General features: G+C 39.6%; 1 protein-coding gene and 1 long non-coding RNA gene across 6 annotated transcripts in view; one reads left to right on the top strand and one right to left on the bottom strand.

Moving 5' to 3' along the window:
- Positions 1–27,793, bottom strand: part of LOC117762746 (cytosolic carboxypeptidase 4) — a 169,983-nt gene that overhangs the window by 106,151 nt on the left and 36,039 nt on the right. For all 5 annotated transcript variants that reach the window (XM_034587325.1, XM_034587329.1, XM_034587328.1 and 2 more), the window contains 4 exons: positions 17,670–17,707; positions 9,706–9,914; positions 8,233–8,398; positions 6,014–6,078 (listed from right to left, as the gene is read on the bottom strand). In XM_034587325.1, coding sequence (XP_034443216.1) covers positions 6,014–6,078; positions 8,233–8,398; positions 9,706–9,914; positions 17,670–17,707 — 478 coding nt within the window. The remainder of the gene's footprint in view (positions 1–6,013; positions 6,079–8,232; positions 8,399–9,705; positions 9,915–17,669; positions 17,708–27,793) is intronic.
- LOC117762766 lies at positions 269–27,011 on the top strand. The gene is made up of 4 exons (XR_004614069.1): positions 269–475; positions 13,371–13,383; positions 19,506–19,513; positions 27,001–27,011. It is a non-coding gene; the product is annotated as an uncharacterized LOC117762766 (long non-coding RNA).

Raw genomic sequence — 27,793 nt, 5'->3', positions numbered from 1 at the left:
ATGTTCAATAGGTTTATATTGAAAATGTTTGTATTTCTTCCTGAGTGAAAGCTGTGTTGTGATTAAGTGTGCATGTCCAGAATTCATTTCTGATGTCACTACAGTTAAGTATCACTGTAACCTGCACTATGTGATTATAGTAGCCCTGTTCACTTATATATGAGTGATAATGTGTATTAAGATGTTGTTTGAAGTAAGGAGACATAAGATGTACACCAGAAGTGTGAGTAACACTGAGAACACATTCCATTACAAAGGAGAGGATAATTGAATGTATGTTTTATACACTTTAAAATGCAGTTATAAACTGAAACAGAGACTGACACTCAGAGAAATGCTTGTATTTGAAATTGTGTTGAATTTGAATAAGATGCAGTCTGGATGATGAACTGAATGCTCCGTGTCTTCATTGCTGCTGCATTCATGCTGTATTTTACAGACATACTTTGTTGCTGTGGTACCAATCCTGGGGCCCGTAAGAAATTTTGGGGGGCTCGTCCGGGATCTCTCTCCATAAGAATCATCAAGGGGAGCAGATCCAGTGATATCAGAACCACGAGGCCAAGGCGAGGTGACGTGATTACAGCCGTGACAACAGCTGGTGGGTGTCCACGAGGGGAGATCAGAGTCCAAGGAGGGTCTTCATTCTTCCAAGGGAACCGCACTGCTGTTTCATCACACACATCATGTCAACCGCACGCAAAGAACTCGTATGGAGCATCATAAAGAACTTGTACAAACTCTCGGGCAGCGACGCATACCAGCTGGCACGGGACATCGCAACTGACAATCAAAGTACACCCGATCTGAAGTCCACAGATGAAGAAGTTTGTCAAAGTGTGGACCAGCTCCAAGTAATGCATGAAGAGCTAGGCAAGAGGCTACAACACTACAAAGATATAGCAAATGCAGCACATCACAGTCTAGGTGAGCCCATGCCACACCAACTGCCACGTCATATCCCAGCTACGTTCGATACTGAGAAGGTGGTTTCTTTAAAGGACCTCTCCCATCTCCAGCGTAGGGAGTTTAAGATACATGGGGGGCAGATTGGAGACCAAAGCTCTGACATCACATATAGCAGTATCTGTAAGCAGATAGACGAGGGAGTCAGGGAGGGTTTCACAGGGACAGAAGTGATCCGAGCTGTGCTGAGGATAGTTAAACCAGGTGCCTTCAAAGACATGCTCACCCACAAAGATGACATCACAATCGGTGAACTCAAGGGCTTCCTCAGGCCTCATCTTGGTGAGAAGGCCAGTACGGAACTGTTGCAGTAACTAATGTGTGCAAAACAAAGTGAACAAGAACCGCCTCAACAGTTTCTGTATTGCATGATTGGACTCAAACAGAAAATCCTCTTTCAGTCAAAGCAGGCCAACACAGACATTCACTATGACCCGAAAACCATCCAGGAAGTTTTCCTCCACACCATCTACCAGGGCCTAGGGTCTAAACACACGGACATCAGACAACAGTTGAGACCACTCTTCTCAAACAATCAAGTGACTGATGAAGACATTGTCAGTCAAGTTATGAAGATTCTCAGCGACGAAAATGAGCACCAGCGCAGGCTAGGTTATGGTCTCTGACAGAAAGCAACACATTCACACAGTGTGCGAGTGGATGATATAGAGCAAACTGCGAACAAGAAAGAACACCAGACAATACAACAGCTCAGTGCTCAGGTTGAGACTCTGACCAACATGGTTGCAGCTTTAATGGACCAGCAAACGACAGCTATGCACATAACCCACCCAAAGTCTGTACCTGTCCAAATGCTTGGTCAGCCGCAAGCACACAGACCTCTTACATCCATTCCTAGAAAAATTCCTCCTTCCACACCAGGCCAACCCTCTCTCACAAGGAAGGGTAAAATACCCATCTGTACCAACTGTCTACACCAGGGCTTAGAGAACTGTAACCACTGTTTTGTATGTGGGGACCCAGGACATCGGGCTGTTGGCTGCTTAAAAAGAGCCAGGCAGCAGGGAAACGGGAACCGACCTCTGTTGAGGGACAACCAGAGGCCGTTCCAGAATTCCAGTCCCATCCAATAACCCCCACGCGTAAGCAGCGTTACTCAAAACGCCAAAGATGTGACAAAAGAGCTGATGACACTTTCCCCCAAGAAACACCAGAAACCCCTGACCAGAAAGCCCTTGGAGTGGAAGAAGAACAAGCTGAAGCAATGGTTAATTTCATTCAGGCCCAAAAGACACCAGACCACAGTTTGGCAACAATCAGAGTAGGCAGGGAAGATGTGACTATCCCAGCTGGAAAAACATTACGTGTACGGTGCAGAGTACCACCTAGCTTCGACGCCTCCGACTCTGTTGTCCTATATGAATCCCCAGAAGAGAGTACAAGCTTAGAACAGCTGAGTGTGGGGGAAAGCCTCGTAGAGATCAGTAAGCACAGGTGGCCTCTTGTTCATGTGCCCATCTCCAATCACACTAAGCATGAAATCACCCTCCCAAAGAGAACTCCATTGGGCTCCATCCAACATGTAGCGAAAGTCATAGAGATGGGTGAGACAATGACACCACAAGTAGAGACACCACAGGTTACAACAGTAAGGGCTGATGTCCATAAAGTCACCGCTCCCAGGGTTCCCACAAATGAGCCGGGGCGACCACCCGTTGACCTCAGTCATCTTACTGTAGAGCAACAACATCTAGTTGAGGAGATGCTGCATGAGGAGGCAGCAGCATTTGCCCAAGACAGCGGCAATATTGGATGTGTCCCCTCTCTCCAGATGTCACTCAGGCTCAGTGATGACATCCCCATTCAGAAAGCTTATGCTTCCATTCCTAAGCCACTGTACAAGGAAGTAAAAGAGTACATCCAGGAGTTGTTAGTGAAAGGATGAATTGTAAAGTCTAAGTCGCCATATGCCGCCCCTATTGTTTGTGTCAGAAAAAAAGATGGATCATTGCGCCTTTGTATTGACTACCGACTGCTTAACAAAAAGACTGTGCCAGACAGACATCCCCTTCCCCGTATTCAGGACTCAATTGACTCACTTGGGGGCTATAGCTGGTTTTCCATCTTAGACCAGGGCAAAGCCTACCACCAAGGCTTTATGGCCGAAGGTTCGAGACATCTCACTGCCTTCAGGACCCCTTGGGGTTTATACGAATGGGTCAGAATACCGTTCGGGTTGTCAAATGCACCAGCAGCCTTCCAAAGAAGCATGGAGGAAATGCTTGAGACGCTGAGGGATGAGTGTTGCATCCCTTATCTCGATGACGTCCTCTGCTTCTCGAGGTCATTCGAAGAGCATGTCGAGGTGCTGCGCCATGTACTCCAAGCCCTACATCGCCATGGGGTTAAGTTGAGGCCAGAAAAGTGTGAGTTATTTCGCAACGAGGTCAGGTACGTTGGTCGGCTGGTGTCTGCAAATGGGGTCAGAGTGGATCCAAAAGATGTTGAGGCAGTTCAAGCATTGAAGGAGAAAAACTCCACGGACAGTAGGAGATGTTCGGAGGCTGCTAGGTTTCCTTAGCTATTACCGAGCATATGTACAAGACTTCTCACGCATAGCAAGACCACTATATGAGCTGCTCCAGGTAAAACCCAATTCACCACAACCTAAGCCTGTCAGGGGGAAAACAAAGGGCCCGCAACTGCTTTCACGTACCCCAGTGGAATGTTATAATCAACACCAGCAGATTCTTGAGCGCCTCATAAACATTCTAACCAACCCACCAGTGCTAGGGTACCCAGACTTCAACCAACCCTTTATACTCCACACCGATGCCTCTCAACAAGGTCTGGGAGCAATCCTCCAGGACGGGAAGATGAGGGTGATTGGTTATGGGTCTCGCACGTTGACACCAGCAGAGCAGAGTTACCATCTCCACAGTGGTAAGCTTGAGTTCTTAGCCTTAAAGTGGGCAGTTTGTGATAAATTTAGGGACTACCTGTTTTATGCCCCTCACTTCACGCTCTTCACCGATAACAATCCCCTGACTTACGTAATGAGCACGGCTAAGCTTAATGTAGTAGGACATCGCTGGGTTGGTCAGCTTTCAGACTTTCACTTTGAAATAAGATACAAGCCAGGCAAACTGAATATTGATGCAGATACCCTTTCTCGTTGTCCCCATGATATCAATGCCTACGTGAGTCAGTGTTCAGAGGGATTGTCAGAGGAGGCAGTGTGCGCCACCTGGGAGGGTTCTAGAACAGCCCAGCAGGGGGAAGTAGCATGGGTAGCCAGCCTTAACATCACCTCTCAACAACAGACACACACAGAACCTTTCCCTGTAATTGACCATAATGAACTGGTAGACGAGCAGCGAAAAGATCCTGTCATTGGGAAAATTTTAGAGTTAAAAGAGAATGACAGAACTGACTGACGACAGACGCAGGTCTTTGGACAAACACACAAGAAAACTCTCAAGAGAGTGGAGCAGGCTGTATATAGAGAATGGCCTTGGTCGCAAACAGCTAGTCTTGCCAGCCAACTGTTTGCCATAGACAAACAGCCCTCACGCACTTGCACGACAACATGGGACATGTTGGTGTCGAGAGAGTTCTTAGTCTTGCAAGAGAGTGTTTTTATTGGCCTTTTATGAGTAAGGACATTGAAGAGTACATCACCAGGAAGTGTCAGTGTATAAAGCGGAAAAAGCCAGCTTTAAATGACAGAGCACCTATGGGAAGTGTAACATCCAACTCGCCTCTTGAGCTCGTCTGTATAGACTTTCTTCACCTTGAGACCAGCCGGGGTGGATACGAGTATATCCTGGTGGTAGTCGATCACTTTACTAGGTTTGCCCAAGCATACCCCACCAGAAATAAGGCCGGCAAAACTGCTGCTGACAAGATTTTTAAGGACTTTGTCCCTCGGTTTGGATACCCTTCTAAACTGCACCATGATCAGGGCCGGGAGTTTGAAAATGAACTGTTCAGAGCTCTCAGACAGTTGTCCGGTGTGAACCATTCCAGGACCTCCCCTTATCATCCACAAGGCAACCCTGCAGAGAGGTTCAATAGAACTCTGTTGCAAATGCTCAGAACCCTAGGTGAGAAAGAGAGCTGGAAGGATCACCTGCCTCATGTCATTCATGCGTACAATTGTACCAAGCACGAGTCAACAGGCTACTCGCCATATTTTCTGTTATATGGTCACCATCCACGTCTTCCTGTTGACCTTCTCTTCGGGTTGGTGGCAGAGGAAGAAACAAAAACACCAACAGGGTACGCAGAAAAATGGGCAGAGAAAATGGTCGAGGCATACAGGATAGCTAGCACAAACAGCCAGCAGTCAAGTGCTAAAGGCAAACATTATTATGATAGAAGGAACAGAGGTGTGACTCTTCAGCCAGTTGACCGGGTCCTTGTTCGCAATGTTGCCCAAAGAGGAGGTCCATGCAAACTGAAGTCCTACTGGGAAAAGACAATCTACATCGTCAGAGAACAGCTTGGTGATAACCCAGTCTATAAAGTGAGTCCTGAGACAGGGGGCTGGCCCATCCGCACTCTCCACCGAAAATTGTTGCTTCAAGTAAATGACTTACCTGTAGAGCAACCAACCTCTGTCGCACCTGCTTGCACCTCACTTTGTAAAGTGCCTTGAGATAATGTATTTATTAATTCGGCGCTTTAGAAATAAAATTGAATTGAAAATTGAATTGAACTGAATTTATTCTTCTGAGACTAAAAATCCTCAAATGCATGTATCATGTGACTGGTAAAATGCATCGTAAATTGTGTCTTGTAAAATGCAATCCACAAATAAATGCTCAGTGATAGTATGAGTTGTATGGAGGTGTGCTTTGAGGTGCAGATACAAATCACTCTGCATTACTTTTTGGATTGTGTTTCACGATTAATATAACATTAAGAAGTTTGTGATTAGTTGACTGTCTTAACTCCAACTCAGTGAACAAGATAACCATGTTTTCAACAGTGGATCTCAAGACAGGTCCTGATGATCAAAGGCTCTGAAATTACACACAAATGCATATGCACATAAGACATACACACACAGAGACACACTTACATAATCTTTGCTCTCTGCCTGTTGCTTGTCAGCGTCATCATCGTCACTCTCCTCACTGCTGTTATCTGGTCACAACAGAAAAAGTTAAGTGAAAATGTCAGTGTCCAATATGTGTGTGCCTGTTAAACCGATAGTTCACCCAGAAATGAAAATTCACTCATTATCTACTCAAAGTCCACCAGAAGTAGCTCAGCTAGTGGATGTTTCCGACAGTTCCTGAATGCACCTCGTCGGAGGTTTAGGCTTAAAACACAGTGGAAATTACCTCTTTTCTAGTCAAATTTGAATGTCGGGGCTTGTGGACACTTGGATAACACCACACGAGCAGTATAGAGGCATGTAATGATTTTTATGTTGTTTTATTACGTTTGAAGCTTTGGTCACAAATTTCTTTAATTGTATTGCATTCTGCTGCAACACTTTACCCACCCCTCCATCGGCATAGTGGTCAGTAGATAATGAGTACATTTTCATTTCTGGGTGAACTATCCCTTTAAGTTTAGCCTGGAGAAGTACCTTTTCCTTAGAAAAAAACAACGCTACAATAAATACACATACTCTCATATTAATTTGGAAATATGGAATACACAACCAAACGAAACAAAAGAATTCCTCAAACTGCATTATACCTGGCAATTTATTATCAATATTGGTTATTTCTAGTGTGATCACTTTACCGAGTGATCTGTTCGAAAAAGTTAATCACAGGGTTTCTCAGGTTTCTGTGCTTGTCCCAATTTTATTTACCTGGTATACAGGGTACATTCTTTTTACCTTTTTTAATTTTTTTTTTTTTTAGTTTTTCCTTACTCTTGTTGAGGGTTAAGGGCAGAGGTTGTCACACCTTGTTAAAGCCCTATGAGACAAATTGGGATTTGTGAATATGGGCTATACAAATAAAATGTTATTGATTGATTGATATGTTCAGAAAAAAGACAAAACAAAAGTTACAAAAGTTAGATACAATATCTAATGATATAGAGTAGCTGCTCTGGATGGCATTGCCCTTGCCTCCAGCAAAACCGCCAGGAATCTGTGAGTTATCTTTGTTCCGGATTTGTCCTTTGATTCACATTTAAAACACATTTCAAGGACTGCCTTTTTTCACCTGCATAACATTGCAAAAATCAGGCACATCCTATTTTTAAAAAAAGATGCAGATTCAGAAAAATGTGTCCTCACATTAGTTTCCTCTAGACTTGATTACTGTAGTTCCTTACGATCAAATTCTACTTATGAGTCTTAAAAGACTCTGCAGCTTGTCCAAAATGCTACATCAAGTTTAATGACAAGAACTACGAGAAAAGATCACCTGTATTACTTTCACTGACTCCCTGTTAAATTCACTCACCTACAAAGCCCTTAATGATATAGTGCCCTCATACTTTAAAAACACTAGAACCATGTCACCCCACTGGAGTACTGCACTCCCAGGATTCCCGCATAATTTTCGTCTCTGAAATTTCTAAAAGTACAGTGGAGAGTTCAGCCTTCGGCTATCAAACTCCTCTCCTGTGGAATCATCTCCCAGTTTCAGTTCAGGATGCAGACACCCTCTTTACGTTTAAGAATAGTCTTAAAACCTTCCTTTTTGATAAAGCTTATAGTTATAGCTGCCTCAGGTCTGTCTTGGACCAGCTCTTTGTTATACTGTAATTGTTGTTGACACATGGAGCATCTCTTTGCTTTTCTCCATCTTCATCTTCATTCTCTCCTGAAGGCCTTGTTTCATTGCAGATTCAGCTGCAGCTGCAGTCACAATGTGGACCGTGGTGGCAGCTGATTGTGGATTATGATTACTACTAGATTGCTAGATATACAATATCAGTCATTGCTGCTCCCTTGCTGACATTTCCTTTGTCAAAACTTTAAACATTGATACATCTCTCCATTTACACACTGTCTTTTCTCATGATGTGCTATTTTACATGCAACATCTATTACACTTCTGTCTATCCCTTCCAAATGTCCAGATTAAAGCTCACCTCCTGGTGGCAGGCTGCATTATAGGTGGTAAATCCAGCTGCCTCCATGTTAGTGGATGGGAAATGAATCAAACTAAAAAGTCAAACACACATCAAATAAATGTTTCTAAAAGATTAGACAGAGGATGTGTTCGGTGCGTGTATCAGCATCATTTGACTTAGAGTATGTGTGTTGTGGGCTGTAATGTAAAGCTTTACCAAAAGTTGTGTCATTACTTTGATTGTTTACTGTACCTGGTGCCATGTCCACATCAGGGACGGCATGCGCTCTTCCTGGCAGGAGGAAGGTGTATGCAGACTGATCTGATGTCAGTGGTAGAGGAGTTTTGGGGAGACACTTCCTCATCAACTGCACAGAGGGCTCAATCAGAGACTCCAGACCTTTAATCAACAAATCTGTCTACAAAGGTAAAAACAAAAAAGTTAATAGATTTTAATAGATCATTTGCTCTAGCTGGACTGTACTGTGTTGTACAAAGGGATAACGATGTACCAATTAAGCTGTACTCTACAAAACTAGTACTGCTATAAGCATAATGGGCATACATATATGAATATTAAAGAAATTAGACTTTATTTTAGAACATAAGATAAGATGGAGAATACCCGTTGTATGTTTGAAGGTCTACTGCACTAATAAAAATGCCAACCACCAGTTGATGTTAGGGACATATCTTCAGATGTTCATCTTGGCGTCATCATGACGCCTATGTTGATAAAGCCTATAGTTAGGGCTGGATCAGGTGAGTCCTGAACCATCCCTTAGTTAAGCTGCTATAGGTCTAGACTGCTGGGGGAACTCCCATCATCCACTGAGCACTTCTCCCCTTCTCGCTGTCTCTCTGCCCCCACATACATTTATTTATCTTAATACATGTCACTAACATGTTTTTTTCCTCCCATAGTCTCTCTCTCTCTCTCTTTGCAGGTATCTCTGACTCCATTATTATTATTATTATTATTATTATTATTATTAATAACAATAATACTTATTATGAGTTAATTATTATATGAACTGTTGCTGCTATCATTAATAATCAATAACATCTTTACACTGTTATTGTTTTCATTATAACTAGTCAGAGCTGATACCTGATGGTGCCAAAGTGTTCCTGGTCTCCCTCTCTGCTCTCTCTTTAATTTACTGTTATTGATGGAGTTTAATCTTGAAGAGTTTGTGGTATAACTTAGCCTTGATCAATTCCAAAGCTTCACAAAAGAGCATTGGAAATCACAGTCTAAACATTTTAGAAAACAGTCGATTAAGTTGTGGTTTGGCTTGTCTGACAAAGGGGTTCTACCTTGTAACCCTGGTGTGGCAGACATGATTTCTGAAATGCTCTGACCGAAAGAACTGGGAATTGAAATGTGCAGCTTCAGTAATGAATAGGACATAGAAGAAACTAAAAGGCAACTTTGAGAAGATAGTATATTGTAGATACTTTACAGTTGGCAAATGCACAGTATGCTGCAGAAGTACATTGTTTGTCCACTGAGTATTTGTGCATGCAAATGTGTGTTTATATGGTTGGACCAATAGATTCGATCCCAGTCTCCACCAATCCACGGGCCGAAGTGTCGTTGGGCAAGATACTGAACCCGAAATTGCCCTAGATTGAGGACTGTGCCGGAAGTGTATGAGTGATGTATGATAGGGAAAGTAAAGCAATTTGAGTGGCGCTTAATAAATACAGCTATGAATTTTACCTGTGTGGTGTGATACAGCAGTCTGAGGCCTCCCTTGGATATGAAAGCCTGTCTGCCAGGATTGTTGTGGGTGACCTTATGGAGGCAGCGCAGCAGCATGTGCCGGATTTCTATGGCAGTATGTTGAGTATCTTTGCTGTGCCAGTCCTCATAAAGATGCAATAGGCCAGAGATGTAACCCTTTGATATCACAGAACAAACGTTAGCCTCTGTGAGGGAAAAACAGAGAGAGAGAGAGAGAGAGAGAGAGAGAGAGAGAGAGAGAGAGAGAGAGATGTTTAACTATTTGATCCCTCCTCTGTTGACATCAGTATTGGCTGATTGGAGACAATATCGACTGAGCAGATCAATACAAAATATAAGAATGATAAAACATCGTTGACTCCAAATTGTCTGGCTGTTTGGCTACATGGTATCAATCAGTTCCTCTGCATCCACTCTCAACACTCCCATTATTTATATGTATGTTTTGCTGATGTGTCTCATTCATCTCGTATCATAGCTCTGTGTAGCACCAGTTTGGAGCCACAAAGCTCAAATGGTAAACAACCACATCATACAAATGCTTGACTCAAAGCATTTTATAGAACAGTTTTTTCGCCCATTCATACCCAGAAAAACCCTTGAGGATACATCAGCATAAAATGACAGAGAGAAAAAATATTTTTTTGGTCTTTTTAGTTTGGTCCATGTCCCGTCCACTAATATGGAGGAGGTAGACTTTATTTTCCGGATCCAGACCCAGACGCCATTAAATTTGGACCTATAATCAATACATTATTTAGAATTGTCAAATTTTGATAGAGCATTTGATTTTTAATCGCTGCAGCTTTGGCCAGAATAGACCCCACTTCTCTCACTAAAAATGAAAAGTGGAGGGTTAGTGGAGTAAGTGGAGATGGGATACAAGAGGAAAAGTAAGGAAAAGATGTGTTGAAATTATTAGAAAATTGATTGACAAAAATAAGAAAAACGGAACACTTACATTCTTTTTTTAATTAAGAATATTTTTAAAATACCCATTTAAAAAAGAGCTTTCTGTTATGTATTTACCTTTTTACTTGACATGAGGAAATACTTTTTTTTATTAGATTACTTATTTTAAATCTCTAATTCAATGTGAAAACTTATAGTAAATATTGTTAAAATATTTATATCACTTGCTTTGATTTGACAGTAAGTTGTTGGATGCATACAAATGTTGATACATCTGATATTTCAATATATATTGCACTTAATCATAATGCTAGTAAGACATTATGATGTTCCAGATCTTTGCTTGAGGATATGTTCTATACCTGGACCTCTCATGAAATCCTTGTGACAGAGCATGCTGGTTCTGATGATGCAATCTGATTACAGCTATCACTGCCTGGGATGTCATCTCCCATGTGACAGTTTAGATAAAAGACTTAACATGGCTGCTGTATTGTAAAGTTCTGTTCAGGGAGCTGTGAAAATAGAATTGTAGGTTGTAGATTAAAATAAAATTACAATTAGATAGACAATTCCAGATCTCATTAGTGACATCATCAAATGGTTGGAAAATATGGTGACCATGGTAACAGCAGGTGCAGTTTACAGTACAGTAGACTACAGGCAGTTTTATGTCTACAGTGAACAACACACACACACTAATTGTAAATGGCCTGTATTAATATAGTGCTTTTCTTGTCTTGATGACCACTCAAAGCGCTTTACAGCAGTATGTTGCCCTAGGACACACCTCCTGGTAACGCCTTATGTTAAAGCAAGGTCAAGGGTGTGGTTAAAACAATGAGGGGGTTGATGTAAACACTCACTGAAACCAATTGGGATAATATTGACATAAACACAGCACTAAGGCTATTATTAATGTCAACATGAATATTGACATTCTGTACAATCATTTCTTTACATGTTTTAAGACCCAGGAGCATGGTAAACTACAACAAATAGAATTGTTTGTTTTTTCTAGGATTGGTGTGATAAACTTAGAACAAGGCTTTCAAATGGGATATAGAGGATTTAAAAATTGGGATTAATTGATAGATTGATAGTAAAAATAATTCTACCTCCTTGGCCAGAGCCTAAACACTGTAATCTAAGATCAATTAATTTACTAAATCATCTTTGGATGGCAGTGATCTAATGTTTAAGAGACCACATTTAACTATATTGTTTTGCAGAGATTTTGTTCATTCCTATTAGGTTTTTAGGGGAACATTTTCTCTACTTATTTTTGATTTAATTAATTAAAAGACAATGTCTATAGGGTTTTAAGTGAGTGACGGATCTAAAGAGAGCGCAGAGAAGTGTGTAGGACTGCAACTATATCTCCTTGACCCTGGGTTGTCATTTTGGCTCAGTAAACTCAGTTATACTCTTGAATTACATTACATTTCATTTAGATAGGATAAGAGTGTTCATCCAAAGTGGGATGAACGCTTTCTCCCCTGGTTTACTCCAGAATGTTATTCAATTGTGGAAAAAAGTTACATCGTTTGCTGGACACCACCTTGACAGCCAGGGGATTAAAGCCAGCGCTACGTAAAAAAAATGCAGGTTTGGGTTTTAAAACTGGCGGAGTCATGTTGTGCGTAATGGCTTAGTGGACATAATAATGTGAGGCACACTATGCTCTGTAACATGTGAACAGAACAACTTGTGCAAAACAACATAATCAAAATAACGTCTTATTCTGAATAAGCTTAACAGTCAAAATATTAGTATGTTTGTTTCATACCTAAAATGATTAAAACACATTTGTGGGCAACAATATTTCACAAGGTGACATGGTCCTTCATTACCATGAAAAAACACATTGTAATTTAGTAGTTTATTTCAACTCAGTCCCCAATGCTGCTGCTGAAATGGTAATTCATCTGGCTCTAAAAACATTATCCTCAACAAATAAATCCACAGTGAGCAACTGTTTTAGAAAATTACTGAGCCTTTAAAAAAAATGCACTATGTTTGTGACGTGTTTTTTTTCAATACAAACAGAAAATCAAGTAAATTTTACTTAGTGCCAAATCACAACAACATGGCAGGACTCTACAGCACTCTTTGCAGACACCCAACAATTCCCACCATGACCAACCACTTGGTAATAATAGTAATGGTAATTCTAGTGTTGGTAATGTTGTGCATATGATACCTTAAACGTGACACCATTAAATGGTGTGCCTTGGGGCATTCAATAAATTTGGTTATCAGAAAGAATATTAATATTAAAAATATTAATATTAAATAATAACTTTAATTGATTTAAGTTACCTCGGGGCACCACCCAATTTATCGATTAAGTCTCATGAAAGTACTAACTACAAATTTGGAACTCTTATTAATAGTTAAATTAATAACTATAACCAAAATTACCATATAGGTAGTTAGCAAAGTTGAAGGATATGGAGTTCTTGACAGTGTAGAGGTTGGCAAAATTCACACTTATGCAACATTAATGAAGACAACATTTGTTAAAGAAAACATTTATTATGAAGATAATAAAAGCATAAAAACACAAACTAGGTGTACTTACTATATAAAGATGTGTATGTGAGTATGTGTGTGTGTGTGTGTGTGTGTGTCTCTGTGTGTCTGTGTGAGTGAATGTGCTTTCAAAATGGCGGCTGGCCACTATGAAGACAAACGACCCCCTGGAGTGTTTACACCATGTGGTTGAGGTCACATATATGTGTTAAGTTTGGGGAGATGTGTGTGTGTGTGTGTTGGTTCCAGGTTAGAGAAAGTAGTTAGTTGCATGCAAAGAAAGACTGTGAAGAGCATAACATAACTAACATTAACTTTCAAATAACTTATTACCAAATATTCCAACAACACAAATCAAACTTAGAAACATCACATGAATAGAATTGAACAGTTTTTGCTAAGCCTAGTATAATTATTAAGCCCAGTTGTGTTACCCATCCATGAAAAGGGGGAAAAGGTTGATGTGCTGTTTGAAGTCCAGTGAAGTTGTCTTGCTGGTTTGTGGCTCCTGTTGTTGTGGTTCTGCTGTGCGATGCAGCTCTTGTGCTGAAGTTCTTATGCAGGCTCTTGCATTGCTGCCTTTTGGAAAGTTTTAGCAGTCTGCTCCAGGCAGGCCTGCTTGAAGGTTGGTAGAGCTTGGGTAGGGAGGAAGCTTCCCTGGCTGGGTCTCCTCCAGGAGAAGTGATCAGAAAGAGGCGAGCTGGAAAGCTATATCTCTCCTCCATGAGAAGTTGAGTAGAAAGAGAGGTGAGCTGGAGAGCTACACCTCTCCTCCAGGACAATTGAGTGGAAAGAGAAAGAAGAGAGAGGGAACTGGGCTTATATTGGCCTGGTCACCTCATGGGTCATGGGGCCCAGAGTGACCAATATTGGTTGAAAGTTGTGTCCAGGGGCAGTTTTAACACCTAGGTGTTAAGTTGAAGCACCCTGGGAGACTGAGATCTGGAGGCTCTCCTTTGTCTCCAGAACCAAGAAACATGTGGTCAGGTTTTGGCTAAACATGTCGGCCGAACTATAGTTGCCAGTTGACGTAATGCAGCTGTGATCAAATGTAAAACGTTTATATCTCATAGTTAGCTGCATGGATTCATGTGAAATTCTCCACAATCTAGGGTCATTATTCAGCTCTATTTTTCAAGTTTTTCAGTCAGTGCTTAAAGCTGGTAATGAATTATTAAAGTGAGCTTGGCTTAACCCTTGTGTTGTTTCTGGGTCGGATTGACCCAGAGTGTGTGTGTGTGTGTGCGTGCGTGTGCATGCGATCATCCGCAAGCCCTGGCCGGTCAGGGTTAGGGTGACCCACGGATTGTCATTATCCAATTCTCCTGATTAACACTGAGTCCTGGTTGTGCACGTCACATCTCGTGTTGAACTTTGCGCACACAATGTTGACGACTAGTTTTTCATTATGTTAAAATGCAGCTTCATAAACACTAAGTAAACTTCATGTACTGTTCTGGTCATGATAACTTGTGATGAGTGTTGGTGTTTATTAGCTAAAGTGAGTGCAGGTCAGCAGGAGTGTGGAGGGAGGACACAGAAACTCCAGCACGATACAAACCAACCTTCTGATCATCGACTAGGAAACTCTATATTTTCGTTTTTTGTTGCCACTGTTCTTCAACAAAGTAACTTACTGACTGCACGCACACACACACACAGACACACACACACTCACTCACTCACTCACACACACACACACACACACACACACACACACACACACACACACACACACACACACAAACATTTTCATTCGCTCCTGGTATTTCACATGATGGCCTATACTCTGCCTAATATCCTGCCCTTTACACGCCCTCATTCAAGCAGGAATGGCCAATGCAAAGCACCACATGAATGTTAGATGACCCTGGTAATACATGGGTTTCCATGTTGAAACATGACATCAAGCGAGAAGACACCAACATTGAGGAGCTTGTGAGTGAGATGGAGAATGACATTGTTTGGTGGCCACAGCAGTGATATCACTAATACAGAAATTGCACAGTGGTAGCGTGTTGCTGCTGTGGTTAATGCAGTTAGTGAGAGTGAGTATGATAGAGAGGACAGTGGCTGAAAAAAAATCGGGGTCAAATTTAATGGTTGAGGCAAAAACAGAATCACTTTGCACCGTCAGAATGTGAGGGAATTTATATCACCCAATAATTTTTATAATCCAAAACTGCAGGTATTATTAAACTCATGGACCTCTGTGAAAACAACAACCTATAAAATATAACATTCCCAAAAAAGGGTTTAGATAGAAAGGTTAACTTTACAGTGTAATCCTGTCACACATACCCGTGTGCTAATTAACCCAGAGTGATGGGTAGACGTGTTTGTACTGGGATGGTTTGATTTCGTTGTTCTAAAACTGGACTCATTCAATGCAAAGATCCGAGATCACAGCTCGACAGAATTTAAATCAGCTGATGATCACAGGACATCAGTCATCATCATGGGACAGCAAATCTTTGTGGTCAATGAACACTAATCCATCTAATCCTTCCATTCACATACTTCTCTATCAGTGCCAGTGCATCAGTCACTGCAGGAGTTTTGTCAACAGCAATCAGACTGATTGCTTCACAAATCATTGGTGTCTTAACCTCCACTCTGGGATATCATTTGGGAATGAACGTTTGTCATATGAACACAGTGTATACAGTATATTCTCTATAGTGGTCTCCAGGGGTGTTCTGTGCGCCTGACAGTGCATGTTCACTGCAGTAATTTTACACACAAATTATATGAAAACAGTATTATATGTATATTATATACATATAATATACATTATTATATATTATAACCCTAACTATATATATATATATATATACATACATACATGTATATTATATGTATGTATATATATATATATACAGTGGTAGAACAGTTTTAAAAACTGTTAATCCCTTGGCTCTGCAATTCTGCTATTATGGTATGTAAGCGTAATTTGCTTTAAATTTACTTATATTTATATTTTTAGATGTATCCATGTCGGTGTGTGGTCAACATCTATAGTGTGATAGTGCAGTAACACTTATCAGTTTTCATGTTGAACTGAATTATATACAGTATAGGTACTCTAATAAAAAATACATGCTCTGTTCTAATGTCAAGTAAAATTTAAATTCATAACAAAGCTTTTATAAAATGTGCATCTTAAAAATGGGAACTACGTTAACCTTTTCATCCCTTTTGTTAACACATTTTTATTTCACAATCTCACCCAACTTTCTAACAATTTCAACACATCTTAACAACTGCATAGCTTTTCTCTCCTTTTCGCTACCTTTTTTTTCATTTTATATTCACCCCCCACTTTTCTTGTCAGTGAGAGAATTGAGCTCTAGCTTATTTTATATTTTTAATCTGGGTGGACTAGTGATGTTGAATATATTGGCGTTAAACAGTCACCAAGGTATTGGAACATTAGAGACATACAAAGTCTAGGTTCATTTATTATGTACTAGGTCATTAGGTAGGTCTTAATTATCTCACATTTCTATTTAATACTACCTCCATCAGACAAGATTAGATTCATTTATTTAAGAGAAATGTTTTGGCAGAATGCATTGTTTGTAATGTCTCTGTGTGTTGTAATTCTTTCTCAATGATACAGAGCATGCTGTAATTAAATAATAAAACAGCATAAGCATGTTGTAGTAAAACTTTGGGTCATTGCCGAAATGTCATTACTTACATGAAATGGCATGACATCACTAATTCCTTACAATGTTGTTGAACAGCAGTTAGTGATGATTACATGGTCAGGTACATGCAAAATACCAATGCACTACTTTGTTGATGGTCTCCCAGGCCACTGGACAGTGTGCTCAAAGAAATAATAAATGTGTGGAATTATAATTTCTAAGCTTCAGTTTATTGCCAAAATAGGTTTGAATATTGTTTGGAACATCTAAGAAGCAGTCGCTATTCTTTATTTCTGCTCCTTCAGAGTTTTTGATTGCTCATGTCTTTGCTTCTTTAAAGAATAAAGATGTTTTTATTATATCAGAATTTGACCCATTTTTTCCCTATTCGAATCATAAATCAGAATCTATAAGAACTGGAATAGATAAAAAGAATCAGAATTTATCTAATTCAAACAATACCCAACCCAAGATATAGGTCTTTTTATTCATTATGGCCTTTAAAACTTCTTAAAAAACTTTAAATTAACTTATTTAAACCTGCAGAAACTCTTGTTATATTAGTCTATATACTAAAACAACAGTCTTCCTGCCAATGGGACCCCAAAAAAGCGTACTTGTTATGTAGTGTATCCCAATGAGATGTTTCTGTGATCATCAGTACGTGATCCGTTATTCATAAACTAAGAGAAATACATCATTAAATAAGAAAAGGGTGTCAGAAATGCAAGCACTGCCAGTGAAGAAAGTGTTGTATTGTGACAATGGTGGTAATAATGATATACTTATAGTATAAAGGAAACCATGAGCTGGTGAATGAAGAAAGTCATGAAAACTTACTTGAGCACAGCAGGGCCGTAAAGGCATTAATTGCTGCCCTGGAAAAGAAACAGAGGGAGCAGTCATTTTCTGATATTTTAATACATAAACATTTTGTGTTCATGGTACACGAGTTAGGCCATGACACAAATAAGGGTGTGTGTTTTTGAGTGTTTTGATATGACGACACACACCAAAATAATTATGTCATTCAGATGTTAGTATTTGCTGTAGCTCATTGTTTTAAAGGTCTTGACCTTCTATGTAAAGTGCCTTGAGATAATGTATATTATAATTTGGCGCTATATAAATAAAATTTAATTGAATTTAATTGAATTGTGACGTTGTCATATACTGTTTTGACTTTGTGGTTGCTTTATATTCTTAAAAATAAAACAAGTAATAATATGCTTTAATGAAGATTTATTTGCTTGAGGGCTTTCTATCAGTTATTTTGATTTTGATTCAATATGTCTGGCAGGTAGGAAGAACAAACATGACATAAGCAAACAAAAAACAAATAATTAAATACATAAATAAGTTTTAAAAAATATAGTTTGTGGCAGAAAAGACCATTTCTGTTTTTCTAAATGTATATCTATTATTTATGTATTTATTTTTACAAGTATTACATTTTATATTTATACATCTATTTCTATATATTTTACTTATATATTTATTGACTTAATTTACATTTATATTTAATCCTGTATCTCTTTGTCCATATGTTAACTACATAGGTGGGCTTAACACAGTTTAAAGCCTGTTTGGTCATAGCGTGGTGATCATTGGATCTACTACTTTTGTCTGGAGATGGCTGGTACACATGTGCTTTGCCCTCTCAGTATTAGCTGCTTAGCTAGTTATTGATGCTTAGTTCTATGAAACGCTGTGCCAGTTAACATTGTAGAACATTTTATTCGAGATATTGTAAAGAAGCTATGATGGATATTGAATTGTTACTTCCTCTGTTTCTGAGATGATGTGAAGTTGACTGATGATGTAAGAGACTTCTTGCAGTTTGTATTTTAATAAGATTCATTTCAATTTTTTTTGCATAGCACCAAATCACAACATACAAGGCACTTTACATAGTAAAGTCCTAAAAAAGTATAGAGAAACCTGACCTGACCTGAATCCAAGTGCAGACACAAAGACCAGCAGAGGCAGTTCAGCAATTTATTCCAATAATTTAACACACAAGCTTTGCTGGGTCGAAAGTCCATCAACACAGAAAAAAGCAAGTAACTGGAGCCAAAAACACGAGAAGCATCTTGAGACAGTAACAGACCTGAACAGAACCCTTACTGAGCAGACATATTGCTAATAAATACACAGGAATCAGGGATAATTGAACTCAGTTGTGATACAGTAGGGTAGCTGCAGACAATCTCTGTAAAAACAGACAAAGACAGGAAGTAAAGTAAGAGAATGGGTGTGTTTGGAACCTCATACTAACATGACTGCAAAATTAGCATGAAGTGCGTTCCAACTGCATAGAATGCCGTGCAGAATGTGTGAGAAGGGGAGAAATGCTCTGATGGATACTAAATTTGGAAGAATTTCAGTATGCACCATGAGCTTAGTTGACAGACTTAACTGCCCCATAATGCATTGCGTTCCTCAGTTCCTTCCTGTACTATGGCAGAGTATACAGTGGATGCTGCCATCTTAGAACCAGCAACGACTCGCATATAAATGTCGATAAATCATTCTACCATACAGCTTGTTAATACTTGCTTTACAAGATCTATATACAAAATTAATGTATCTCTATTGTTGGAATTTAATATATCGCACGACTTGCATGCTAGCCTCTTAGTCTACATGTTAGCAAGTTGACTAATATCAACGTAGCTAACTGAGTTGTAAATGTGGATGAGTAATAACTTGATTAATAATGCCATGTATTGTTATTCATTTCTTTAAGGGACAGGTGAGGACACTCAGCGCCTCGCTAAATGGAGCACTGAGAATGAACAGCAATTCACTGGTTGGCGTAATGCCACCATCAAAGGTTTGGAAGAAGAGCATTTGTGTTGTAATGTTCATAAGCCCTGCTCTTCACTTGATGTTGTTATATTATACTACTACTACATGTTGCATTTGAAAAAAAAAACGGAAGAGGAGAGGGAAAAGGAAGGAGAAGTGAGGGGCCTTGGGGAGAAAACAGAGAAGGGAGAGAGAAAGAAGAGAAGAGAGATGGCATAGTGAGAGGAGAAACAGAGAATGGAGAGAGTAGATGGACAACAGAATGAGGAGCTGTTCTTAGAGAAATAAATAATAAATAAACACGATCCAGTTTTACTTTTGTCATTATTTTTGTCATTTTGTTGTTGTGGAGGTCAGGGGGCTGGGAGAGCACCTTCACCTTTACCAGAGGATCAATCAGCGCAGGTGAGAGCTGTTAGCTGATTGATCCTCAGGTTTAAAAGGCAGCGACTGAGACACGCAGAGAGGACAGAGACACATGGGAAGAGACATGGCATGGTCATTTGCCACGGTTGTGTTATGACACAATACAGATAGAAAAACAACACATCTGCAGTGTTATGATGAATTTGCACTTGTTAAAAAGATGAGCACCAGCTCCTTTTGGAGGAAATTTAGATTATCTATTGATTGTCTCAAACCATGAGTCATGAGCAATCAATTCAAAATATCTCCGTTCTCTGTTCAGAAATGAGTTGTCCATTAATATGATGGAATGAGGAATGTATGCACTTGGGTAATGGTGGGAGATAAGATTGAGGCTGAATGAGATTGAATGCGATTGATTGAGGTGTTGTTTCGGCTAAGCGGTGTATGTCTGCTGAGTTGTTTATCGGACTAGGCTCCGACTACACAGGGACTGGACTTACCAAACTCAAACTACACTTGACATCTATTGCACTTCTGTCCGTCCTGGGAGAGGGATCCCTCACATGTGGCTCTCTCTGAGGTTTCTACCTTCTTTTTACCTTGTTAAAAGGGTTTTTAGTAGTTTTTCCTTACTCTTGTTGAGGGTTAAGAGCAGAGGATGTCACACCATGTTAAAGCCCTATGAGACAAATTGTGATTTGTGAATATGGGCTATACAAATAAAATTTGATTAATTGATTGATTGAAAAGAAAATTGGCGTTGGCCAGACGACAGCAAAATCTCAAAAATATTTCGCAAAATCTTAGTTACTTGAATAATAGTCATGGGAAAAGAGCTGTGGAACGCTGTTGCTTGGCCTGTAAACATTTTATTTCAAGAAAGAAAAATCGCAAAAACACTGGCGGACTTAACGAATAAACAGCATGTGGACAAAAAACACTTAAACAACAAAGATAAAAATTTAAAGAAGCTGCATTCTCCAGGGTGGTGGAAGTGGACAGAGCCCACCGTATTACGAAACCCCGACTGAGGTCAGAGGGAGAACGACCACGGACAATTATTGCGAAAATACAGCGCGACCAGGACAGGGAGCTGATATTGCGATTAAGTTGGGAGAGAGCACCCTTGTATTATGACGGTGCTAGGGTGCACATCTTTCCGGAATATACATCAGAGGTGATGAATCAGCGACAAGCCTTTGGCAAATTCATCAAGACACTTCGCGGGGCTAATGTGAAAACTACTCTCCGCTTCCCTGCCAAGATGTGCATTGAGCATAATGGAAAGACTACAACGTTTACTTCAGCGGAGGATGCAGAGCGTTTTGCAAATGCTTTACCCTCCAGCTGATGCTACAAAACCATGTACTGGTAAATCCAACAGAAGTGAGCTGCAAGATGGACTAATCGGTTGGTATCTGTAATAGTCTGAGATACTGTTTTGTTTACTTGTTATTCATTTATATTTGATAGGGTGATTAAATCTCTTAAGTCTTTCATTTTAAAGCTGAGCAAAAGAAGGCTTAAATATTGGTTACCACATTGGTTTTGAATGTGGGCGAAGACGTTGTGAATTCATATTGCTGCCTTGCTGTTTCCCTAAGAAGATGGGGCACGGCCAACCTGTTTGGCCTAACGTGGGTTAGGGTGAGAATGGGGTATGTTATATGTGCCAGACTGGGAAAGGTTTTAAATATCATTTAGGTGTGATAAGCCTACTGTTTGTGTTATATTTGACATGTATGTTTATTATGGCAGGAAGGCTTAGAAATATGCCTACTTCTGACACAGGGATAATAACGTTTGTTACTTGGAATGTAAAGGGTATGGGAAGTCAAGTTAAGAGGGGGAAGGTGTTTTCGCACTTGATAGTAAATTATTTTCAATTTACTACCTGATCTTGATTCTACTAACTTAATAATAGGCGGTGACTATAATTGTTGCCTAGATCCCTATCTCGATCGCCTTTCCACAAGCCCTCCGCCGTCTATCAATTCAGTGGGCACTTTGAATAATTTGATTAAATCCTTCAACTTAATAGGCAAATACTTAAGCTGAAACAAAAGCAATTTGAATTGAATGACAAGCCAGGTAAATTGTTGGCCAGGCAGTTGCAGGGTGCACAGGCAAGTAGGTCCATTCTTAAACTTAAGTCTTCCACTGGTGAAACTTTAACTAATCCATGTGATATAAATGAATACTTTAGAGAGCTATATTCAAATGTATATACCTATTCTGTTGAATTACCTAAAATAAGTGACTCTGCTAAGCTTGATCTTGATTTAAATTTTACTGTTTGTGAAATCAAAGAGGCAATAAAATCATTTCCAAGTGATAAGGTCCAGATGGGTTCGGTGCAGATTTTTTTAAGTCCTTAAATCTTTTTATGAGGCAAATATTTGTCTAATACTTAAGAAAGGCAGGGACGTTTCAGATTCGCTGGCATATAGACCCCTTAGTCTATTAAACTATGATCAGAAAGTAGTAGCAAAAATGATGGTCACTAGGTTGGGCAGGCAAATATCCTCATTAATACATCCTGATCCAACGGGCTTTGTATCGGGCAGATTCTCTTTCTTTTAATACCCGGAGATTATTTAATATAATGTATCCAAAACATAAAGTAAATGACAAGCCTGTAGTTATCTCATTGGATGCAGAGAGGGCGTTTGATAAAATTAAATGGAGATATATGCAAGCCACATTGAGACACTATGGATTTGGTGAATTTTTCACTCATTCAAGATGGTTTATGCTTGTCCTACATCTGCCATTCTCACTAATGGGAACAGGTCATTACCTTTTAACCTGAAGCATGGGACAAGGCGGGGCTGCTGTGCCAGTCCTCTGCTGTTTAACTTAGAACTAGAGCCTCTGGCTAGTAGTATAAGGCAGCATGCTGATATTAGGGGAATTAAGGTGGGGGATATTGAATGTAAACTATCAATTTATGCAGACGACTTGTTCATTTTTCTATCGGACCCCCCATTATACCTTCCTCCACTCCTCTCGCTAATTAAATGTTTTGGTAGCCTGTCTGGGTATTCCATTAATTGGCGGAAAAGTGCATATATTCCTCTTTCAGAAAATCTAGATCCTCTTTTTCTTGAATCTCTTCCCTTTGAAATTGCCAGGGATCAGTTCACTTATTTGGGCCTATCTATTCCCGTAAATCCTACACTCTTACTTAAAGGGGACATATCATGCAAATTCCACTTTGTTAGTGCTTCTACACGTTAATGTGGGTATCTGGCATGTCTACCAACCCAAAAACTCTGGGAAAAAAACACTCGCGCGTTTTGTTATAGTTCCTCTAAGTCAGAAACGTCATGCTTGAGTGACTCGATTGAGCTTCCTGGGTTTTGTGTCGTAACAAGGCACTGGAAGTCTCCCTACATGGCCTTGGCCCACCACCCCCCACATCACCCCAGGACAACAAGGGGAATACAAAGTATGGGATGCATATTTGATAATTTATATCATATAAAATATGTAATTTATATCGTTTAAAATCATGGGGGGAGAGGGGGGAGGGGGGAGCTGGCTCATTAGCATTTAAAGGAACAGGCACTCAAAACAGGTCACTCTGTGGAGGGCTGTTTTATACAGGGTAAAAAGGGTGCTGTTTTAAATGATCCTTGTGGTATTTTGACCAAAGTATGTTACAGACATTTCATTAAGACCCCAAGGAACCATATCAACTTGTGGTAAAATGGGCATGCTATGTCCCCTTTAAGAGTAATTTTACTATTCAGTTAGACAAGCTGAAGAAAGATATAGATTTTTGCAGGACTTTGCCTCTATCTCTTATAGGGCGTGTAAATACGATTAAAATGGTGTCGCTCCCCAGGTTTATGTATTTGTTTCAAAATATTCCAATCAACCTTCCGTTATCTTTAAAAAAAAAACTTGACTCAATAATAATGCTTTTTGTCTGGGGCTAGAAAACACAAGCCCCAAAAAACTGGGGGGTTTTAACCTTCCAGTGTTCCAAGATTACTATGGGGGAACTAATGCCAGAGCCCTAATATATTGGCAAGACCAGCTTCCCAAGTCAAATGAGCTCCGTGATACACCCCGTGGTTGTAATTGGAATCGAACGCTGCAAGAAACAGCTCTCTGTCAGCTCTTCTGTTTTCTACTAAGGATTATCAAATGCATCTAGTTAAAGACAATTTTGTTCTCCAAAATTCACTTAAAATATAATAAAATGGTGCTTCAAGCTCCTCAATTTTCGTAACATTCTCCTATTTGTAACCATATAACCATAATAACCATAATTTTATTCCATCTCAATCTGATCAGGCCTTTATTTACTGGAAGGATAAAGAACTGACTACTATTGCAGACTTGTACAGAAACAATAATTTTGCATCCTATATGGAGCTGAAAGAAACCTTCTCCCTACTTCAAGCTCACTTTTTATGTTACTTACAAATTAGACATTTTGTTAAAAATAATATAAAAAAACTTTGAAAACCCACCAAAGGAACACTCTTTTTATGTTTTAATGAAACAAAATCCTGTTTCTAAACATCTATTTCTAAATTTGTGACACTATTTGCTAATGAGTCTGTTGTTTCATCAGAACATATAAAGTCTGCCTGGGAGGCAGATCTAGGTGTAGAGTTGACCGACAATGTATGTTACAGAAGTAAATCTTCAAAAGGCACTCTAGGCCAAACCTTTTGGTTTTGTCCTAAGATTGCTCCCTTCTGGCAGGATATTTTTAAATGGTATTCTAAAATGTATGATCTACAGATTGAACCTGACGCCCTGTTTGGCTGCTCTGTAGCTTATTTTGCACTGCCACAAACTGTACAGCAGACCCTGATGTTTGGTATGCTAGTTGCAAAGAGAATAATACTTGAAAGCTACCAGTGCTCCTTGTTTCTCCAGATGGTTAATGGAACTGGTTTCAGGGATACATCTTGAGAGGCTTCGGAGCAACACGCATGGTTTTCCTGAAAAATTGGAGAGCACTTGGGGCTCAATTTATAGGCACCTTAACTTTCCGGAATGACACCCCAAATTTTGCGCGATACCCATTCTGGCTATTCCTCGCCATATGCTTTATTTTTACTGAATGATTTATTAGTATAGGCTGTAACGCTTTATTGTATCTCTGTAGAGTCTGGCTTCTTTTCTTTTTTTTGTCCTTTGTGATTATTGTCTTTTATGCTTTTGTTTGTATTGTATGTTTCGTTTCGTTTCTTTTTTTCTTTCTTTCTTTCTTTCTTTCTGTGTGAGAGGGATCCCTCACATGTGGCTCTCTCCAAGGTTTCTACGTTTTCGTTTTTTCCCCCATTAATGGGGATTATTTTAGTAGTAGTAGTTTTTCCTTACTCTTGTTGAGGGTCAGGGCAGAGGATGTTGCGCCTTGTTAAGGTGAGATGTGAATATGAGCTATACAAATAAAATTTGATTGATTGATTGACCCATCTAATGTGAAGTACAACAACATAACATGTTAACAAAATCATTACACAGAAAAATGATTTCACTGAAATGAATTTGAAATTCTGAAACATCAGTAGACAAAACAACTTGATACACATAACTAGCTAACTATATGGATAGACTTATGATGAACATATGATTAATAGTAATATTTAGGCCGGTGGGAGTTGGGCCTTAGTTTAGGGGAATCCACAGGCCCAGGGTAGATTGCACATCTCATTTTATTAAGTTGCTTTTGTCATTGTCTAATTACTTGTTATCACATCTCCATTGTCTACCTCAAAGCAACACAAAGATAATAACAAGGTGGAAAATATAAGATTATTTGACTAATATCTGATAGGAAGGGAGTATATATAATGACGATAAAATATAAAATATCTAAAATGGAATAAATGCATCATACGGATAAATTGCAATGGAATGAGAAGGCGGCAATTTGGGTGATAGTGGCAGATAATATGTTGATATCGGATTGTGCTGTGATAACCTTAACAGCAACTAAGCTATAAGTGAATGAGTTAGAAAATGAATAAATCTATAAGTACATTTATAGATCATAATTGTGGTAAGAACATCAACCCAGTCATTAATAGCAGAATAGAATGATTGTACCAAGCCAACTTGAATGAGTGCCACGGGGGCTGTGGGCTTCCCCGGCTGGTAACATCCCACCAAGGTGGTCTGTTCCAGAAACATTGTTGGTTGTCTGGCAGAGTTCTGCTAGATCTGCAGATCACAAACTTCCTGAGGTGGCAGCAGGTAAGGCTTGGGAAAATACCATCCAGGACCCGGATGTGAATCTGTGATGTGTGCTCTCTCCACTGCTCTTCTTGCTCTACATACACGAATGCACCGCAAAGACCCGTCTGTTAAATTCCTGAAGTTTGCAGGTGACGACACAACGGTGGGAGGTTGAATGGCTGGTCCTCTGGTGTTGTCGAAACAACCTGGAGCACAAACACGCTCAAGACTGTAGTGGAAAAATTAACTAAGTGTGGTTGAAACCTATTTTGTAGTTGAAAAGTAAGTTTTTGCAGACCTGTCTAAAGACTTTTATGACCTGAACTGTTTGTGACCTGAAACCTATATAACATGTCTAAATACTTTTATGACCTGAAACCTTTATGACCTTTTTATCACTTATTTACTCTCCAAAGAACTGAATGTATGTCTGCTCTATCTCCAAAGGAAACATATGTAAATCAGATTTCTGTGTTATGATTCCTCTCTCAACCTGCGCCTACAGAACCAGTCTGAACTGGCTCAGAGAGACAGCCTTAGTTCTCCTATATAAGATCCTTGCATTTGACTGTCCTCAATCTTCAATCCCTGTGACTCTCTGTGTTGATCCTTTCTGCAGAAAGCCCCTATTAAAATACACAAAGACAAATTTGGTGTTCCAGCCTCTTGTATTTCCTGATTTCCATCACAAGACTGTGTAAATGACAGTGGATTTCAGGAGAAACCCTCTAATAGTGCACATAATCACCATATATAACAACACTGTGTCTGCTGTGGAGACATTCAGTATTTTGAGATCCACTATCTCCCCTGAAGTGTACATCCAACAAATACCATCATAAAAAAAGCCCAGCAGAGCATGTACTTCCTGCACCAGCTTAGGAAGTTCAATCTGCCTCAGGAGCTGTAGGTCCAGTTCTACATGGTAAATTGCAGTCTGCCCTCTGCACATCCATCATTGTCTGGTTTGGGTCGGCAACCAAACAGGACAGGAACAGACTAAAACGGATTATCATGGCTGCAGAGAGGGTCTGGTGCCAAACTGCCTTCCAACCTTCACTGTCGGGAAATCGCAATGTACGCTCAGTTGAGTGTACAAATTTATAAATCATAGACATGGAAAAGTAGCGAGAAGTTTCTGGCCCAATGTAACAGAGTAGAAGTAATTTTTTCATCATAAATGTAACTGAGTAGGAGTATAAAGTATTCTGCAATTACAGTACTCAAACTACAATTTATTGAAATAAGTTAGTACATGTAACGGAGTAAATGTAACACACCTCTGCAACCTGTTCACACTATTCCCCTCTAAATATGGCCAGTGCAACCAGACACAATAACAACTTCTACCACAGGCTACCACTCTTTCATTCAGTGTATACTGTCCTTGCAAAGAGTTGCTCGTCTTCAAAGCTTGACAGTTAGCTAACAGTGTGAAGTCCTCCAAAAAAAACACAAGGCATAACTTTTCTTGTTTAATGAAGAACCTTTTACTGTAAACCTGCAACAGAGCATAATTGCAAACACAAATTAGAATACCCCAATACAGATAACAAAGGCACAATGTAAGGGCATAATCA

Source organism: Hippoglossus hippoglossus, chromosome 6 (assembly GCF_009819705.1).
Source record: "Hippoglossus hippoglossus isolate fHipHip1 chromosome 6, fHipHip1.pri, whole genome shotgun sequence".
Classification (NCBI taxonomy): Eukaryota; Metazoa; Chordata; class Actinopteri; order Pleuronectiformes; family Pleuronectidae; genus Hippoglossus; species Hippoglossus hippoglossus.
The sequence above is the reverse complement of the archived record's forward strand: the minus strand, read 5'-3'. Positions and strand labels throughout refer to the sequence as shown.